The 21,831-nt window shown below is 34.0% G+C and overlaps 1 protein-coding gene across 1 annotated transcript; it reads left to right on the forward strand.

Moving 5' to 3' along the window:
* Positions 1 to 1,288: 1,288 nt before the first annotated feature.
* YIPF5 (Yip1 domain family member 5) lies at positions 1,289 to 15,033 on the forward strand. Its single transcript, XM_053717155.1, has 6 exons — positions 1,289 to 1,427; positions 2,216 to 2,320; positions 3,572 to 3,741; positions 4,616 to 4,761; positions 6,060 to 6,241; positions 14,531 to 15,033. Exons 2-6 carry the CDS (start codon positions 2,226 to 2,228, stop codon positions 14,691 to 14,693), a joined length of 756 nt encoding a protein of 251 aa, XP_053573130.1. The 5' UTR covers positions 1,289 to 1,427; positions 2,216 to 2,225; the 3' UTR covers positions 14,694 to 15,033.
* The last annotated feature ends 6,798 nt before the right edge of the window (positions 15,034 to 21,831 follow it).

A 21,831-nucleotide genomic window follows, 5' to 3' on the forward strand; every position in this document is an offset into this window, starting at 1 on the left:
TATGGCGGTTCGCCCGTTCTCGAACATTTGCGGAAGTTCGCGTTCGCAGTCATCACTATTCTTAAATCTAAGAAAGTTATTGAATCTTTACTCACTTGATGAGTCAAAAAAATATTATGAGGATTTTTGTTTAGCTCTGCCACAAAGGTCTCCACCTTGTCCACTGTGCCATTCTTTGACTTTTGTAAAATTATCATTAGTCTTCTTTTTCTTGTGCATATATAATAGTTAGTGGCTGCATGAACATTGCTTATTGAATTATTTTTTTTATTAAAAACAGGTTTTTGAGTGCCACTTTTTCATGAAACTCATAAATATTACTTTCATCATGCAGAAAAGTTTATTTTCCTCATTTTTTTTTAATGTAAGAAGCACATTAATTGTATATAACGGACTTGTATATCTGTGATTTATGTGTTGATTATTCTCTGTTGTAATATTACAAACATTAAATTCCAGAAAACATGAAACCAATATCTGTTTCTTTTATATTTACTTCAATATATATGATACAAGCTTGTGAAATCAAGTGATACACACAATTTCCATTTTTGCACATGTAAAAGATAAATAATATTTGTGCTACAGTTGGGGTACATAGAAAATAAATGTATGCCTACAGGGGTACATGCTACCAAAAGGTTGAGAAACACTGCCTTAGACTACAAACTCTCAAGACATAATAATGTGAACTAAACAAGCATAGGGATGATCACTTTAAATGTGCATTTAAATTTTAAATAAGTATTTTTGCTAAATATTTCCATTAGCAATGATGGGTATTGATTCTGTGAAGACAAAATTTGTGTCATACAAGCCACTGCTGATTCTCTAAGAATGTGTGATGTTTGAATACTGAGGCAAGGGGCCCTCACAGCATATGTGTGTATGCCGCAGAAAAGGTGTCAGCTTTTACTAGCAGCATTTTTGCTAATTGCAAAAATGCTTCTTTTTTTATGACTCTGAATTCATAGCATTTCAAACGGCTGATCTTATCTTTGTAAAATATATTGAGAGGAAAAAAATAGTAAAGCAATCTGTAAATGATTTCAAAGCGCCCAAACTTCTTTCTTTATCAGTAGAAGCCGCTGCCTATTTACAATCATTATAGCCAGTGCAACCAGCGTCACTGAACACAAATTTATTTTTCACTTTTTTTTCAAGATTTTTTATTATATACTTGTTCTAATAAAGCTTATGCTAAGCAGAACAAAATATTTTATTACAATTTTGCAACAGCATCTTCTCTAGTTGCACAATATACAGAAGCGGAAACCAATAGCGAAGCTTGTGTAAGTGTGCGCATGTGTAACACGTCCTCGCTTTATGGCCCGGAAGTGATCTGCTGTCTTCGTTCTGACACGTAGCAACGGGAGAGGCCGTTGTGAATTAAGTAAGAAACAGCTGTGCGGAGAGCGGCCTGACTGGTAAGAAACCGGAAAACTTGACACAGCGAGCAGCACATTTTTATATTGGGACGTCCGCTGTGTTTCACATGCAATTGTTATAGTTTATGGAATTTTGCTTTATGGCGCACTGGTTGCTATAGAAAGCTACAGTGTATTACATTTGCAGCAGGGATTAGTGCACATATCCCTTATCTATGGTGTTTTGTAATATATTCTCTAACGTTGTATCGCACCCATATTTAAATGTTTGTCAGCTGTTAGGTTTTGTGTGTAGATTAGAAATTTAACGCATCTGATCCCTTTGATTCATAGTATGTTACTTATTGTAGTTTGCTGTCCCCAAAAATCTATTTTCGCAAACTACGTACAAAAACTATCGATGCTCCCTGAAAAGAAAGCTTTGCCTAAACGTATATATAAATATAGTACTGATGACTCTAGGCTCACTGTCTCTTCAATCTCACTTCATTTCTATGCAAATATTTTAGAAAACATAACATTGGATTGCTCAACATATTCTATTTTTTTCCTTTCAGTTGTATTTTTGTGTGATGTTTTGAAACAGTATATTACTTTATCTACACTAAAACAAAAATGAACATAAATTATTATTATTATACTTTATTTATGAAGCTCCATCATATTCCGCAGCGCTCTCCATGGATACAGATCATTTAAATAAAACAATCATATAAAACTTCTAAGACTAAGAAACAGGACAGAATTTACAAACACATACAGGAGGAATGGAGGGCCCTAATGTCACAAACTTGTGATTCACTGCTTTTCTCAATTTGTTTTTCTAGAGCTGCTGCCATGTCACAGTTTGACAACTTCAATACAGATTTTTACCAAACCAGTTACAGCATTGATGATCAGTCTCAAGGCTATGGAGCACCTTACAACAACAAGTAACTTTTTACTGTTTATTAATTGTATAGCTGATATAAACTATAAGATGGAAAACTTCAGCATAGTAAAACCTTTTGAAGAATGTGTCATATACTAGAATTTATGATCACAAGTAAGGCCTTTGCAATTCATGTATTAGTTTTTTTTTGCTTGTATGATTGCTTTTTCAATTTAAAGTGAAGGTAAAGTTACATGGTTTACCACACATCCAGGCATTGTATGACATTAACATATCCAGATTGCTATATTATTTTTTTTATAAAAATATTATTAACAGTTTTATTCTTAGTGTTATAATTCCTACCGTTATCTAGCACGCTCCGCCCACCTTCCACTTCCTATCTCTCTTAGTGAGTTTATGTATAGAGCGGTCCCAACCACTCTATACGTAGCTGCAATGCGCGTTCACAAGCACCGATCGCATTGCCCCTCCAATGGCAATTCAGCTATTCATTACAGTTTCATCATATTGAAAATTCTCAATCATACAAAGTTATTTTTGTTCATGGATAAAACGATTGATAACATTATTGTGTTATCAATCTGTTTTATCCATGAACAAAAATAGCTTTGTCTGATTTGAGAATGTTCAATATGATGAAACTGTAATGAATAGCATTCTAAGTGTAAGGCATTGCGATAACTTCAGCACTCACTCAGGCAGACTACAACGCCGAGGCTCTGCTCTTCCGTGCACACGCTGAGGGAGTCTCCTAGCACTAAGTGACAGTATCTGAACATGAATACCGCGCAGTCCTCAGACACCCGTGCTGCTCAGGCACTGGCAAGCTTGTCCAATCAGTGCGCTGAAAAATTGACGTATCCGTGGTAATTTCTGTTTATTACAGAAACTGGGTAGGCGCATGCGCGCATCGGGAACGCGCAACTTGAGGCATAAAAAATGTCACGCAAATCGATCTATAGTCTAATGACGTAGCTGCCCGGCCGCCTAACGGCCAGAAAGTCAATTGGGAGATCACACAATGTGATCAGGACCTAAAAAAAAAAAACGGGTTGAATTGTAACTTGTAAAAAATTATATTTCATTGCTGATAAAATCTATTTAGAACGAACTTTCTAAAAAATCATGAATGAAACTACTATTGATTTTACATTAACTATTTAACTAAGGATAGTGAAGCATGTAACTTTACCTTCACTTTAACGTACTTTTCTACACCCTAGACATTGCTGTGACATATGTAGGTGTTTTATAAATGTCATTTACTTTTTTTTTTTCTTCTATACAGGCAATATGCATATGATTATAGTCAACAAGCTGGTTTTATGCCTCAGGATATGATGAACCAACAACAACCATACACAGGACAGATTTACCAGCCTGCACAAACATACACTCCTACATCAACAGAATCAGTCTACGGAAGCACATTTGATGACGAACCACCTTTATTAGAAGGTAATGTTTCACCTTTCAAAAATAAAGCATTTATTCTAAGGTTTACTATTAAAGACTGTTTGGGAAATCTTTAGTATAAATTAGAAACATTTAGCTAAACCTGTCTTCATGTGATGGTATCTTCCTGCATAATAGCAACGCTCTAATATACATGTCCCTAATTCTGTATGTGTAATCGTGTATAATTTAGCCCAAACCATGTATGTTACGGTTTAAAATGTCCTTATGAAAGGAAGTAGAGCAATAAAGGAAGCTGGAAGTCAAACCGATCTCGTAAAATGTTTTTGGCATTTAAATTATAATGCATCTCTAAATGTACAACTTCACTGAATTCACATTAATAAACACTAGAGAATTGTGGGATATTACTTCTGTACAGATATTGCAGCTTCATTTTTTCAGTGAACATGGAGTTCTCTTCTTTTGTTTCCCTTTCTTTAACTGTCATTTTAGCCAGTCCCAAATAGTCTCTCCTTTATGGATTGCTGAAGTTTCAGTCTGCACAGGGCCCCAAAGCTGTGTTCTATAACACAGCTAGCACACGTAAGGTGGGGTTTTTAACCCTTTGCTCACCAATAACAACATAATATAGTGATGAGTAACCCTCACTGGGGTAATCAGTATTATGATTTGCGTTTGCTTATATATAATTTCTACCCCAAAATTCTGCTCATTAGATTCTCAATTTAATTTGTCAAGCAACCATTGAGAGGAAAATTTGAGTGGACGTCAGCTTGAAGGGACAATGTGCACTAGATTTTTCTTTGCATAAATGTTTTGCAGATCCATTTATATAGCCCATCTGGTAACAATGTATAGTTTTGCTTATTTTATTTTATTTTGTCTTACTGTATTTTTCCATTAAAAATAATAGAACTTGGAATCAACTTTGATCACATTTGGCAGAAGACACTAACCGTACTACACCCATTGAAAGCAGCAGATGGTAGCATTATGAATGAGACTGATTTGGCAGGACCAATGGTTTTCTGTCTTGCTTTTGGAGCCACATTGTTGCTGGTATGTATAAAACATACATAACGTGAATTTCAGCTTATGCAGCTAATATTAAAGGGACAGTCTGCCATATAATTGTTATTGTTTTAAAAGATAGATAATCCCTTTATTACCCATTCCCCAGTTTTGCATAACCAACACAGTTATATTAATATACTTTTTACCTCTGTGATTACCTTGTATCTAGGAACCTTCTTCCAGCCCCCTGATCACATGACTGTGACTGTTTAGTATCTATTGTCTTAAATTTAGCATTGTATTGTGCTAGATCTTAAATAACCCCCTGTGCCTGAACACAGTGTTATCTATATAGCCCACGTGTACTTTCTGTCTCTTTGTGTTGAAAAGCATATGATAAAGGCAGCCCTCAAAGGCTTAGAAATTAGCATATGAGCCTACCTATGTTTAGTTTAAACTAAGAATACCAAGAGAAAAAAGCAAATTTGATAATAAAAGTAAATTGGAAAGTTGATTAAAATTAAAAGTCCTATCTGAATAATGAAAGTTTAATTTATACTAGACTGTCCCTTTTTAATAGTAGGAATATCTGCAGTATGTCACAAAATACATAGTCAGCACTTAGTTTATAAACGTCTAAGAATAAATGTTATTATTAATCTGCCTTATATAGTAACAATAAGCTAATACTACAATCTGCTTGCAAAGGGCATCTTATTTGAAATATTTGTAACATTAGCTTTTTCAGTGCTTTTATCATTTTTAACGCATTATACTTAGAATGAGACCTGAGCTTGTGTAGTGTATAGTTTCTGATATCTATCTTTCAAAATCCTAGTTATTTTTTTCGTTTTCTATTAAAGGGCCATACAACCTAAATATTTTCTTTCATAACTCAAATAGAAGATAACATTATAATAGCATTTACAATGTACTTCTATTATTCCATTTACTTTGTACTCATTGCATTCTTTGTTGAAAACATACCTAGGTAGGAGGTGTGCATGTCTGCACTTAAATAACTTTTAGGAATGCAGCAGTGTTTTCACAATGTTAAATATTGTTAAAAACATTCTTGCATAACTGCTGTGATATAGTGCTCCAGACTCTCATGTACCTGATCCTACCTACCTGCTTTTAAACAAAGGATACCAAGAGAACAAAGTAGATTTTAAAATTTTGGCATTTTTTTTCCCCCTTAAAATTGTATTCTCTGTCTTATGTATCATGAAATTAAAACTCTGGGTTTCATGTCCCTTTAGACTTTATATTTTAGTTTTTTAAACAGTAGCTCTTCTGCAAATAAGATTAATCATGTTTCATTTTTTTCCCCTCCTTTACAGGCTGGGAAAATCCAGTTTGGCTATGTTTATGGTATCAGCGCAATTGGTTGTTTAGGGATGTTTTGTCTTCTCAACTTGATGAGTATGACTGGCGTTTCATTTGGTTGTGTTTCCAGCGTATTAGGCTACTGCCTTCTTCCCATGATGATCCTGTCTAGTTTTGCTATTGTTTTCTCATTGCAGTAAGTATCACTTAAAGTAACTCATATCAGATAAGTGTTTTAAAGGCATTTTTGTTGGCTGCTTCCTCAAGTCGGTATTTGAAAATGTAATGCAGTTTTGTCCTGTACTAATATTACTTGTGCATACATGTGAAGGCATCTCCCTCTAGTTACAATACAGTTTTGTCCTGTACTAATATTACTTGTGCATACATGTGAAGGCATCTCCCTCTAGTTACAATGCAGTTTTGTCCTGTACTAATATTACTTGTGCATACATGTGAAGGCATCTCCCTCTAGTTACAATACAGTTTTGAAAGTCTTTTTTAAATGCCAACTAGCAACAGTTTTTTATACAAGTATAACTTTCTTTTTCTTCTACACATAACTTTACCATGTTAAATTGCTGTTGTGTGTAGTTTTTTGTGTGTTTTTTTTTTTTTGTGTTTTTTTTTTTTTTTTACTTTATGTGCATGATAGAATGGTTGTTTAATATTTTTTTTTGGCAATCATTCTTCTTTATTTATCCTACTCATTTTGAGTTACTGTATTTTTCACTACCATAGCTGATGGATTTTTTTTTTTTCCTTCACATTTTAATTTTAAATGCATGCCCTCTTCTTGTACTATATGCACACAGGTCTTTTTAGTGGCATTGTTATTTTTAGTTCTGTTGTGATTCACTAACTCATGAACTAACTTAGAATTGTCTATCTACATAGATTACTTACGTTTACCATTTACATCTAGTGCTTTCACTTCATTTTTGTCACTTTCTCTTAAAGATCTCTTAAGATCAGTAAATGTCAAATATGTAAAATAAAATCGACTTACCTTTACTGTAGTTTTAAACAGCAAAAGGCCAGTCTAGACTGTGTATATTGGTAGGTTTAATAAATCGTTACGGTAACGTATGTAGCACAGGGATTCTTGAATTCTCACATTGTATTTGTCCCCACTATCTCTTTTGGAAACCTGTATTGTTTACCTTCTCCAAAAGTAACTGTGCTCAAAAAACCCTGCAAGTTGAGATCATGATTTCTTGTTTTGGCATTGCTTTAATTCAGAGTCTTATTTAATTTCCTATTATGCTTTCTGTCCTGTTACCCCTCTCCCTTCTCTCCTCTAATCTGTATGCATTTGAGACATAGTAGTTAACTAAAATGCACTGATTTTTTAAATTAACCTCATTGTAGTAAATATTTTAGTAAAAACAGTCACTTATTCAGATATAGATTCTACACTGGGCAATTGAACTAGAGCATATGTACATATGCCATGTACATCCACATTCAAATGCAGCATATTCTGGGAGCCTCTGATACTTGCGTATTACAAGCCACTGCATTTCAGTGCAGTGTGTATGGATCATCTGTATATACATGTGCAGAGTAAAACATAAATTAATCAACAAAAGGACATTAAACCCATTTTTTCTTTCATGATTAAGATAGTGTATGCAATTTTAAACAACTTTCTGATTTATTTCGATTATCAAATTCTTTGTTCTCTTGGTATCTTCTGTTGAAAAGCAGTGACAGCTTAGGAGCATGCACGTATCTGGAGCGCTATATGGCAGCAGTTTTGCAAGAATGTTATCCAATTCCAAGAGCACTAGATAGCAGCACTATTTCCTGTCATACAGTGCTCCAGACACATACCTAGGTATCTCTTCAACAAAGAATACCATGGGAATGAAGCAAATTTGAAAATAGAAGTAAATTGGAAACATTTTTTTAAATTGATTGCTATGTCTGAATTTTTTTTTCTTTTTTTTTTATTTTTTTTTGTTTCCTATCCCTTAAAGGGACACTGAACCCAAATTTTTTTCTTTTGTGATTCAGATAGAGCATGCAATTTTAAGCAACTTTCTCATTTACTCCTATTATCAATTTTTCTTTGTTCTCTTGCTATCTTTATTTTAAAAAGCATCTAAGCTTTTTTTCTTTGGTTCAGAACTCTTGACAGCACTTTTTTTTATTGGTGGATGAATTTATCCACCAATCAGCAAGGACAACCCAGGTTGTTCACCAAAAATGGGCTGGCATCTAAACTTACATTCTTGCATTGCAAATAAAGATACCAAGAGAATAAAGAAAATTTGATAATAGGAGTAAATTGGAAAGTTGCTTAAAATTTAATGCTCTATCTGAATCATGAAAGAAAGAATTTGGGTTCAGTGTCCCTTTAAATGTCCCTTTTTATGTATGAGCTGAGTGAAACATACAGGTTACTCATACAGCTTATCTTGACTGTTTTATGTTCATATGGTTTAAATGGACACAAAACCCAGATTTTTTTATTTTGTGGTTTAGAAAGAGCAACAACTTTCCAATTTACTTATTTTATCTGTGCTTTGTTCTTTTGATATCATTTATTGAAAAGCATATATAGATAGGCTCAGTAGCTGCTGATTGGTGGCTGCACATAGATGCCTTGTATGATTGGCACACCCATGTGCATTGCTGTTCCTTCAACAAAGGATATCTAAAGAATGACGCAAATTACATAATAGACGTCAATTGGAATGATGTTTAAAATTATCTATCTGAATCATGAAAGGAAAATTTTGGGTTTCATATCCCTTTAAAACATTTTTAACCCTTTTTGCTACCGGGAATTTCAGAGAAAAATTTGCCAAAATACCAGAGAATTTTTAGCATTTTTTGGTCTCGCTCCTTTTAACTCCTAGACAGCCTTAGGACGTTTCATGCCGTCCTAAAAGTAATGAACTTTAAATCCCTTAGGACAACATGGACTGTACTAACAGCGTCCTGCTCCCTTCTGTGTACATACGTCAATTGATCTGATTGGAGAACATGCCTCTGTTTTTGAAGCACATGATCACTGTGACAATTGTGCTTCCTTTTTTGTTTTCAATCCGAACTTAGACAGATTTGTCTGTTCTGAAGGAGTTAAACAGAAATAGAGGCTTTTTTTTAACCTATCTAAACTCTATATTTAGTTTTATAAGTAGACAACACAAGGTATTGACCATAGTTTGTGATCTTTTTTTTTTTTGTCACCAGGGACAAGGTGCAGTGCTGATATGAGCTGTTAGATTATCAGAGAAATATTTAGTGCCTTGTCCTCAGTGTTGTTATGACATTCAGTTTTGTAAAACATTGCTAGTTTAACCACCATTGCTTGGTTGAGGCAATGCATTTTCTACTTGAGAGCCAGCAAGTTACAGATTTTTAAATGTGGCTTTTGATTGTCCTTCAAATATCATGTATTAATTTCTCCTGCTGCATTTCACATTTTGTTTACAAGAATAAATATTACAATGTCAAAACAACCTTGCACAAGTACAGCTTGTTTCGAACTGTATTTACACAAGATATTATGTTTATTTGTTTTACCTTGTGAATTTAGTGCAGGTGTTTAGCCAGTATATAGAGTCAGTCTAGATGCATTTGTGTACCTTTTTAGCAGAATAATCTTTGTGAAAAATGAAGTCTCTTGCAGCCTAACTGCCAGTTGACTGCTGCCACAAATTTTGCTAAATGTCTAAGTAAATACTTCATGTAGTGCTTTCAAACTATAAAGATAATTGCACACCTGAATATTAATTTCTTAGTAGCCAATCCTGTTCTGTTGTGGCGTATTGTGTTATACATAAGTGATAATTATGCTCTTACAGGATTCATATTTTTAAAACTGATATAACCGAACATATGCAAAGTACTCATTCTGTAAAATTCCTCCACATCCTCTCAGACTTTCCTCTTTTAATATCACTCTTGAATACAGCACAAACTATTTGTGCACGGTGCTGAGGTTAAACTGCAAACTGTTAATTGCAAAAGTACATTCGGTTCACCAGCACTTTCCTCTTTGTCAGTCACCCCCTCGTGGCAAAGCCACCTAGTGCCTTTCCACACCAAGGATAGCTGGCAGGCAAAAATATGGCATTTGTCTCTCTTTTTATTGGTTACTTTTGACACCTGTCTTTAGTTTGCAAAAGGCAGTAGTCAATCTTTGTGGCTGCTCCTCTTACCTACTGGAAAGTACTACTACCTACTGGTTTTTTTTGTTTTGTTTTTAATATACAAGTGTGTGTATGTATATATATATGTATGTACATACATACATACACAGGTGGCCCTCGTTTTACAACGGTTCAATTTACACAGTTTCAGAATAACAACCTTTTTTCCAGTCGTGACTGCTATTGAAAAGCATTGAGAAGCAGTGCATTTATTAAAATAGCCAGTAGGTGAGCTGTCCGCTTGTGTTGCAGCAAAGCCAAGCAAGCTAAAATTAATCAGTTTAACCAGACCTGAGCTATCGAGCAGATTTCAAAGGAACAAGATCTTCCTGTCTATAAATCAGTCCAGATTGGAATGCATAGAAAGAACTGTTTGCAGAAAAATGCAAGTGAAGTCTGTGTTGTGTGATTATTTTATTAGGTTTATAATGCTGTTTAGCATTTAAAGTCTTCATTTCAAAGCTTTAAAAATAATGTATTAGGTGTTACTTATGAGGGGCCTGGAATCTAACTCCCTCACTTCCCATTGACTTACATTATAAACTGGGTTTCAATTTACAACGGTTTCGATTTACAACCATATCTCTGGAACCTAACCCAGGCGTAAACTGTATATATATATATATATATATATATATATATATATATATATATATATATATATATATATATATATATATTGTGTGCATAATACACACAAACACACGTGTTTATCCTTCTTCAGACTAAGTGCAAATAACAAAGTGAACAAACAATTTATAGGATATGTGAGACACAGATGGCGCAGAACACCGGATGTTCTGTGTAAGCATGTTGGATACAGTTTAAACATAAAAAAAAAAAAAAAAGTAGCAGAATATTTATGTTTTAAGAGCTGCATTATGGATTTTGTTTGCTTATTTAGACGGTCAGCATTGTAAACCCTGATCTGTTATGGCTTAATATAGTGTAGGTTTTGCTATATGTGTCTGAGCTGGCTAGGGGGTAACATGATTTCATATAATTTGAACTTTGCAATAAGTTCCTATGACCCAATACAGGTTTTTTTATAGGATGATATTCATACTTTATTTTGATTTTTGATGGATAATGTCTCCAATAGTTTGTTCCTAATATTTCCACACCTACTGCCCTTATATGTTATTTATTGATAGATATTTGCAAACATCATTTTTAATATGTAACATTTCTGGGATTTGCCTGAAGAAAAGGAACACAAATCCCCAAAATGTCCTATATTAAAAATGTTAGCAAATCCTGAGAGTACTTAGCAAGGCTCATGATTTATAGAGACTCACTACAGCACCCGGGTGGTTGTCACGACGAGGCGGATTCACAGTTTAAACTGTGTGTGTGTGTGTGTGTGTATATTATGTATGTAGGCGGTTCTTCTCTGGTGGTGGGAGGGTTCACATATGCTATAAATTGTTTGTTCACTTTATTTGCACTAAGTCTGAAGAAGGGGGGAGATCCCAGAAACAACATCACTGTACTTGATTTGTGCACAATAAAGCACTTGACAATTCCAGTGAGTGCCAACCATTCCTGAAATGTGTATAATAATGATTTTTAAAACTTTACATCCTTCTGCAAGTTTGAAGTAATTATTCCTATTTTGGCACTCCTGGAACTGATTTGCTTTTATAATGAATATAAATATGGTGTGATGTTGATGATATGGGCTAGATTAGAGTGTTTCTTCAAATTTAAAGTAACTTAGCTGTAACACACACAGTGACCACGCACACAAGCAGGCATGTTCAGTAGAATAAAATACCACACAATGTCTTCTATGCACAAATATCACTCCCAGCCATTGCTGAACTGATATAGAGAAGTAATTAACTGGATCATGCTTTTGTATACATAGAAACTATCACTGCACTTTAACTTACATTAAAGGGACATTAAAACCCAATGTTTTTCTTTGATTCAGATAGAACATACAACTTTCCAGTTTACTACTATTATCAAATGTTCTTCATTTTCTTGTTATCCTTTGTTAAAAGGCAGGAAGGTAAGTTCAGGAGCATACAGCTTTGTAACAATGTTATACATTAACAAGAGCTCTAGATGGCAGCACTGTTTCCTGTCATACAGTGCTTCAGAAATGTGCATGCTCCCTATCCAGATATCTCTTCAACAAACCACTCATTTGATTTAAAAAAAAAAAAAGTAAATTGGAAACTTTTTTTTTTTTTAAATTGTATTCCCTGAATCACGAAAGACAAATGTTGGATTGTACCTTTTCCCCATAAAGTTATCAGCAGTAAGATTATTTGCTGTTTATGCCTAGAGTAAATTTTCTTGCCTGACCCTGTTTATATTTGTTTTGACAGAAACCCAAAGCTTGGAGCTTCTCCCCTTCATGCTATCTACACCCTGCCAAGCACTTATGTTTTTAGTGCCTAGGGACGGCTTGTGTTCTTTTGTTGTGTGCGTGTGTACTTGACAAACACTTCTGCTAGTGTCCACAAAAAGTCCTCACATTCAAGGGGCTGTTCATTATATAGAAAACCGAGACGTAATCATTTCTATATATGTTCCTCCATTTTACTTATACTATGTAATAGAACAAATAAAACAAAAAGGAACATCAAAGCCAAAGTTTTTTTTCTTCCATGACTAAGAGATTGTCATTTTAAACAACTTTCCAATTTGCTTCTATTATCCAATTTGCCTAGTTCTCTTGGTATCCTTTGTTAAAAAACATACCTAGGTAGGCTAAGAAGCTGAGAGCTGCTAATTGGTGTCTGCACATATATATCCTCTTGTCATTGGCTTACCAATATGTTAATCTAGCTCCCAGTAGTGCTTTGCTGCTTCTGCAACAAAGGATACCAAGATACTGAAGAAAAATTGATAATAGAAATAAATTGCAAAGTTGTTTAAAGGTATAATAAAGTCAAAATTAAACTTGCATGTCATTTTAAGACACCTTTTTTTTTTTTTTTTTTTTTTAATTCACTTTGATTTATAAATGTGCTTTGTTCATTTACTATCCCTTGTTGAAAAAGAATATGCAGATATAATTCAGTAGTGGGAGCTAGCTGCTGATTGGTGCCTGCACGCATTTGTTTCTTGTGAATGGCTAACTAGATGTGTTCATCTGGCTGCCAGTAGTGCAATGCTGTTCCTTCAGCAAAGGATAACAAGAGAATGAAGCAAGTATGAAAAAAAGAAGTACATTGAAAAATTGATTAAAACACAACATAATATGTTGGAGTTTTCCGCCCCTTTAAAATTGTGTACTCTATCTCTGAATCATGAAATAAAAATTTTGGGTTTTATGTCCTTTTAAAACCAACCTAGTCAATTGGGAAACACATCAGTGTCTAAAAGCAGTCTTATTAGTTATATAGGAAGGGGATCATTTTTCTCTTTGTACCATTTTTATTGTTAATCAAGATTATATTTTCGTAAGTTGTCCACTTCCTTCATGTACAATAGACAAAACCAATATACTAATTAAAAAATTATGTTATTAAAGGGAAAGTTAAATAAGATAGATAATCCCTTCATTACCCATTCCCCAGTTTTGCATAACCAACACTGTTATATTAATACACTTTTTACCTCTGTGATTACCTTGTATCTAAGCCTCTGCAGAGTGCCCCTTATTTCAATTATTTTGACAGACCTGCATTTTAGCCAATCAGTGCTGACTCCTAGGTAACTCCACGGTCATGAGCACAATGTTACCTATACGGCACAAATGAACCAACACCCTCTAGTTGTGAAAAACTGTCAATTCATTCACATAAGAGGCTGCCTTCAAGGGCTAAGAAATTAACATATGAACCTCCTAGTTTTAGCTTTCAACTAAGAATACCAAGAGAAAGCAAAATTGGTGATACAAGTAAATTGGAAAGTTGTTTAAAATGACATGTCCTATTTGAATTATGAAAGTTTTTTTTTTTGGACTTGACTGTCACTTTAATGACTGCTACCCAAGTATACCACAGCACTGATTCAACTTAGTTACTATTGCAATTAATAATTTTCCTATCACGATTGTTGATGCAAAACTAATAATCCACCTTTTAAAAACATGTGACACTATAGTAGCTTAGGGAGAGAGGGAAAAGAAAACAAAAGCTCACATAAATTTCCTAAAAGTATTAACCTAAGCCTCCCTGGGAGAAAGTCAAACAAGCACAATTTTAGATGTATTTTACAGCAAAAGGCTGCAAAATAAATAATGAATGCATATTGCAAGAATGTTTCACTTGCAATAATAAAAAACATTTTATGTGTTTTTAAAATATCAGGTTTAATGGTCCTTTAATCACTTTTCTTCTGTTTTGTTTTTTTTATAGAGGAATTGTTGGTGTTGTCCTCGCTGCTGTTATAATTGGCTGGTGTAGTTTTTCAGCCTCAAAGATCTTCATTTCTGCTTTGGCTATGGAAGGACAGCAACTCCTTGTCGCCTATCCTTGTGCTTTACTGTATGGAGTATTCGCCCTGATCTCTGTCTTTTGAACTGGTTTTTGCAATTGGACTTTAATGGGCCAAACACAACTTGAAGACTTTTTTTTTTTTTTGTTAAGAGTGGACCAGTAAGCTGCTTTATGTGCAAAATCTTGTGTATCTTAGCAGCAGTGGAAAATGTGTACATCCTATGTTAAACATTTTATACAGAACTTTTAAATACTTAAATGACTCTGAAAGCCTTCAACTTTAACAGCTTATGTTTATAAGGTATAAAGGTAAATAATTCCTGTTTACAGAATTCAGCAACAAACACGTTGTGATGTTTTACTTACAATTGTGGCACAGCATGGGAACTGTATGACAGAAATAAAGAAGATACTGTGTCTTATATGCTTTATATTTTGGAACATTTGAGAAGACTGAGTATGAAAAGATTAGATGAGTTGTGGGTGATATCCATATTAAGATGATGATGATGTATCAGTTTATTTGCAATGCTTAATGCAGAAGTTAGAAATCTATTTTATATGTAGAAAACAGAGAATATAAACCAAAAATGTTAGGAACCAAAAGTAAACTTATAGGAGCCATGGCTCCTCAGATTTGATTTACCAGTCTGACTTAATGAGCTTAGTTTACATATAGAAAAATCTACAGCACAGGAAATAAGGTTCAGAAATGGGGACCATACCATTTATTCCAGTTTGCAGTAGTTTGTAGTAAATTACATGCCCACTGAAAGCTGCTTCAAATGTTAGTATAAGTTTAGTTTAAAAATTTTTTATGTAATCCAAAATCATCTAATGCAACGTTCTTCAGTCATTGGCTATTAAAAGCTACTTATTTTTCATGGTTGTATGCAGGGCCGCCATCAGGGGTTGACAGTTGTGACAACAGTTTGGGACCCGGCCGGGATGAGGGGCCCCATCCACTGCTGACATAGCAATTTATTTACAATTTTAAAAAAAAATAAAAAAAATTAAAAGCCGTGCCCGGTAGTGACGATGACATCACTTGCACAAGCCCCACCCACCCATGGCCTGAGACTCTGGCTGTCTGTCACACTCCAAGTTTGAGTTTTTTGATTGGTTAAGGGGCGGGGAGAAGTGGCGGGGCAATATTGTGAGCGGGACTTTACTGCCATAGGCACCCATGAGCCATTCAGGCTGTGAACTAAAGTTATTTGAAATTATGTGCACAGGAAATTAATATGCTCAAATGGAAATTAAAAAAGCTCAGTGGTTTGTCCTATGGGATAGGGCATATTTTATGGCATGTGTGGCTTTTAAAGATGTAAATTGTATCAGATTTCCTCCAAATATGAAAGTGTTTATCCAATATCTGCATCTAAAAATATGTACATTTTTTTTTGTAACATACTTTTAACCTAGATATTTAATAACTCAATCTTTTAAAACTTAAATCTTCCACTGGTAAAGCTTTTTTTTTTTTTTTTTTTTTAGTTAAAAGGACAGTAGAGTCGAGGCATTCAGGATTCAGACAGTATACAATTTTAAACAACTTTTCAATTTACTTCTATTTAATTTGCTTCCTTCTTTTGTTATCCTTTGTTGAAGGAGTTATCTGGGAAAGTTCAGGAGCAGAAAAGCACCTGGGTGCTAGCTGCTAATTGGTGGCTGCATATATGTCTATTGTCATTGGCTCACCCTATGTGTTCAGTTAGCAACCAGTAGTGCATTGCTGTTACTTCAACAAATGATACCAAGAGAATGAAGAGAATTTTGATAATAGATGTAAACTGGAAGGTTGTTTAAAATTGTATACTCTACCTAAATCCTGAAAGAAAAATAGTTGGTTTCCTGTCCCTTTTAACAATGTGTTTCTGGCTTTCTCAGGTAGGACAAAAAAGTATATTACATCTCTGGTCAGTGCATATCGGTTACTAGTGACTGACGTACAGCTTGTATCATGGAAAGTTGCATATAAATCACTTAAGTAATTTAACTGCAGCCAGCAATAACTTATTATTTTATTTATTTATTTAACTCGTACTACAAAGTAAATGAAAAGTTTTTTGTTTTTTTTATATATATTTAATATCGTTTGTAGAAGTTTCATTTCTCCATCAAAAATATTTTACTATCTTTTCAAATCCACCTGCATACATTATTTCTAATACAGTATATGGTCAATGTAAATTTTTTCATTTATAATAATGTTCCCCTTCTACTGAGCCTTTGAGATAGCTGCTAAACACATTTTTTTTTCTGCAAAATGAAAGTAAAACTAAAATCATTTTTAAACTTTATCAAACAATCCATTAAAAAAAAAATGATGAAACAAAATTAAATAGAATGCCCCAAATACTAGAACTACAAACAGCCTTACCAGCAATGTCCAGAATACTTGAAATGTTGTTTTTTTTATAAATTCAGTATTTAGTATTCTATAAGTTTCTATTTAAAGGAAGGCTGTGTTTTCATAAAATATGATGTAATTTATGTGATATTTTGCAGGTTTTTTTTTTGCTTGTTAGTTGTTTGTTTTTATTTTTGTTCTATTTCAGAAGTTCAGCCAACTTGTCATAACCATAAAGTTTGGTTAAAATGAGAATTATTCAATATTGACATCACAGAAGTGATCTTATATTTTCTTATAGGGAAGTTCTATAAAAAAAAAAAATAGAAAAGTCCCCTTTGCTATGCTAGGTCATTTTTTTGTTATGAGCCTGGAAACTCATCTTATTCTGCCATAAAGTGATCAATTAAGTTTGTATTTGCTAAAATAAATACATTAGCAATCGCTAAATAAAAGAATAAAGAATATCTGCCCAGAACATAAAAGGAGATGTTTTACATAGCCTCAATTTAACTCTTTTCTTTATACAAATTTAAAATTGTACTTATTTAATTAATCCCTCCAATATTGGAGCCATGTTGTAGAAATAAAATGATTTGAAGTAAAGAAAGAGTTGTTGTGATAAAGAAAATGTAATTTCTCTTGTAAGGTGTATCCAGTCCACGGATCATCCATTACTTGTGGGATATTCTCCTTCCCAACAGGAAGCTGCAAGAGGATCACCCATAGCAGAGCTGTCTATATAGCTCCTCCCCTAACTGCCACCTCCCAGTCATTCGACCAAAGACAAGCAAGAGAAAGGAGAAACTATAGCGTGCAGTGGTGACTGTAGTTTAAAAAGGCGCTTAAACGGAAGGCACCACTGCCTGTAAGACCTTTCTCCCAAAAATAGCCTCAGAAGAAGCAAAAGTATCAAATTTGTAGAATTTAGAAAAAGTAGGAAGCGAAGACCAAGTCGCCGCCTTACAAATCTGTTCAACAGAAGCCTCATTTTTAAAGGCCCATGTGGAAGCCACCGCTCTAGTGGAATAAGCTGTAATTCTTTCAGGAGGCTGCTGGCCAGCAGTCTCATAAGCTAAGCGGATTATACTTCTTAACCAAAAAGAAAGAGAAGTTGCTGAAGCCTTTTGGCCTTTCCTCTGTCCAGAGTAGACAACAAACCATGCAGATGTTTGACGAAAATCTTTAGTAGTTTGAAAATAAAACTTTAAAGCACGAACCACGTCAAGATTGTGTAATAGACGTTCCTTCTTTGAAGAAGGATTAGGACACAGTGACGGAACAACAATCTCTTGATTGATATTGTTATTGGATACCATGAATGTATTTGTCAGTATCCACTACCTACTATTATGATGATATTTTTTTATGTGCAATACATTAGTTATATGTTTAGTCAGACAATTAATTATCTGCTGTCATAGTTGTTGGTATTGGAGCATTCATTACTTCCTCATTCTTGTTACGCACAATTAATTTTCGATCACATGTGTGAATGATAGAGGGCAATGTCCATACATAATACCCCTTGCTGTACCTGATATTACATATTGTGTTATTTGGATATAACCCGGTGTTTGGTCTATTTGGGTATTTCAAGTGGGTGATGCGTTTGTACATTGGATCGCTTTTGTCATTCTGTATATTCTAATATGCTGCCATAAGTGCTGATTGTATATTCTTATTGTAGCCACCATGGTTTGTTGTTAACATATTGCTGTTGGCAACGTGCCTATTCTATGTGGATACTAGCTATACACAGGTGCATTGAGACCAACATTTGCTCTGACACTTCAGGCTTCCCAACGTTACTATGGCAACGCCATGCGTCATCACGCTAGTCACGTGTTGTGCTTACGTGACGTCATTGCCGCAATGGGGAAGACGCGAGCGGCTGTGTGGTGGCAATTTGAACTTTCAGCTCATCCTTATAAGGGGTATGTTTTTAACAAGTGTGTGAGATGATTTTAAGTGTGCTGTATATTTTGTGAACATATGCTGACATTTGACAAAGGCACAATGCTGTGCCGAAACGTTATGTCACTATTTTTTTAAATGATCTAATAAATTTTGGATATTTTATCAAGACCAGTAAGTGTCTGCATTTGTGAAGCGTTTATATATATATATATATATATATATATATATATATTTATATATTTATTTAGGTTTCATCTTAATTGTGTGTGCCAGCAAAAAATATACCCAATTGCACTGCAACTTTCATTTGACTTCTCATTTAAGCAGGGCTCGACAAACCCAGGAGCTACTGGCTCCTAACTTTTTGGTTTATTCTCCATATATGTATTTTCAAATACCACTGTCTGGCTCCTAAAAGTAGATCTAGCTGCTAAATTTTAAGCAGATTTGTCGACCTCTGTTCTTAAGATTAATATTCTCAGCTGTGTTACATGTTTTGAAATCAAGAAGAATATTTGTAGCATTTCTGCAGTCTAATAAAGGTTGTAGGGTTGTTGCATTTTTTAATTATGTGTTGTACAGCAAATGTTTCCGGCTTTCATAATTGAAGGGATTAGAACTCTAAATGTATTTCTACAGTAAAATAAGTAAGATAAACCGCATTCAATAGGCATTTGCCCCTGCATGTTGTGGGTCTGAAAAACAAGACATCATTATTTTTTTTAAAGGGACAGAAGTCCAAAAAAAAACTTTGTTTCAAATAGGGCATGTAATTTTAAACAATTTAACAATTTACTTTTATCACCAATTTTGCTTTTGTATTCTTGGTATTCTTAGTTGAAAGCTAAACCTAGGAAGGCTCATATGATAATTTCTAAGCCCTTGAAGGTCGCCTCTTATATGCTTTTTATTTGCTTTTCACAACAGGGGAGAGCTAGTTCATGTGAGTCATATAGCTAGCATTGTGATCATGCCCGTGGCTTGTGGCAGACACTGCACTAACTGGCTAAAATGAAAGTCAATAGATAATAAATAAAATGTCATGTGATCAGGGGGCTGTCAGAAGAGGCTTAGATACAAGGTAATCACAGAGCTAAAAAAGTATATTAATATAACAGTGTTAATTAGGCAAAACTGGGGAATGGGTAATAAAGGGATTTTCTACCTTTTTAAACAATACAAATTCTGGTGTTGACTGTCCCTTTAATTCAACAAAATGACACATTTTAAAAGTTGTTTTTTTTGTCATACAGCTGTATTGCAATGGAGTGGGTCATTTTTCATACATTATAAGAAAATATACTTAAATGTTCCTCTAAGAATCTTAAAGAAGGCTTATACATCTAACACAACTTCTAAATTTATAGATTAGACATCACAAGCTGCACCACTGCATCCACTGTTAGTTTTTCCACAAAACTTCACCAGTGCCACAATGAGGGCACAGATGGCAGCATAATCAATTAATTGTAAGACAGGAAAAACAGTTCAATGTATTCAAAAAACACTTTTTTTTAACAACACCTGTTCACCAACAGAATTTGGCTTCTCTGGTCCTTGCTTTCACTCAGTAACCGAGTTATCTAAAATCCACCATTCTGGAGTGAAATATCATGGGCACAGTTCATTCAATTATTTGAAAAAAGGGGTCTGAACCTGAAAGTCCCAGCAAGTGGTGAGTGGATTCCACTAAAAAGTAAAGAAGCTCTCTGCAATGCAGAATCTTGTAAGGGATATCGACTGTGATAGCAACCTCCTTTTTTTTTTTTTTTTTTTTTTTAAGAACATGCAAATCCAATTTTGTTTTTCAGCATATCTTACCTAGTTTCCACTTCTAGTTTTGTGCACATCATTTTCGAACTACAATTAGTACACTGCTAATTTTAATAAAAACTCGCCAGCTTTCATTTAGCAAGATAAAACAGTGAGACATGCAGCCGTAACATGTTTAGAGAATAGTATGAGACCTATGAGAGAACCTCAGACACAAGACTTCAAGACTCATTTTACATATAAAAAGAAAGAACACTTTAAATTTGTAGTTTTAATATGGTTTTAACTTCATATTTTAAAATTACATTGTATGTTAAAGGGACACTCAGGTCAAATTAAATTTTCATGATTCAGATAAAGCATGTAATTTTAAACAACTTTCCTATTTACTTCCATTAAAAAAATGTGCACAGTCTTTTATATTTACAATTTTTGAGTCACCAGATCCTACTGAGCATGTGCAAGAATTCACAGACTATACGTATATGCATTTGTGATTGGCTGATTGCTATCACATGGTACAAGGGGAGTGGAAATATACATAACTGAAATTTGTTATAAAAAAAATCTACTACTCATTTGAAGTTCAGACTAATTGCTATTGCATTGTCTTGTTATCTTGCATTTGTTGATTATGCAAATCTAATGTGTTGACTGGTCCTTTAAATAGGATTTTTACTTTATACATTAACTGACAATGCAGCAGCATTGGTTTTGCACTCCCTTTAAGTTGATTCAGATAAAAATATGATGAGTTTCTCTCACTTCTTTTTGAAGATATCACTTTGGGCCCAATCCTCTAAAACTCTATGCTCAAGCGAAAATTCTCTTAAAAAAAATAATAATCTGGAAGTCTTGGGATCATCTAAAGGTACATTTTACTTTAGTCACTGTGCATCTCACTAATGGGCATAGCCAACAATTTCTGTATAGGAAAGGAAAAAAATACACTACAGTGTAGTGCTCATTAAACTAAGCAGTTAAAATAATGTAAAACATAAAAATTGTTACCGAAAGTATGCATTAAAAATAATTCATAGTATATATTGAAATATATTTAAAAGATATGCAACAACTTAAAACTATGCAAGAGAAATTGTAGTTTCAGTGTAAAATTACTTAAACAGACTTCAAACACTTTGAAACGTATAAAATATTTAATTATGAAAAGAAA

Source organism: Bombina bombina, chromosome 6 (genome assembly GCF_027579735.1).
Source record: "Bombina bombina isolate aBomBom1 chromosome 6, aBomBom1.pri, whole genome shotgun sequence".
Lineage (NCBI taxonomy): Eukaryota > Metazoa > Chordata > Amphibia > Anura > Bombinatoridae > Bombina > Bombina bombina.

What these genes read in the sequence shown, in the direction of transcription:
- YIPF5 (XM_053717155.1), top strand. Translation starts at nt 2,226, where the DNA reads ATGTCACAGTTTGACAACTTCAATACAGATTTTTACCAAACCAGTTAC. An exon ending in TTGGAGCCACATTGTTGCTG is followed by an intron (nt 4,762 to 6,059) that starts GTATGTATAAAA and finishes CCTCCTTTACAG; the next exon opens with GCTGGGAAAATCCAGTTTGG. An exon ending in GCTATTGTTTTCTCATTGCA is followed by an intron (nt 6,242 to 14,530) that starts GTAAGTATCACT and finishes TTTTTTTTATAG; the next exon opens with AGGAATTGTTGGTGTTGTCC.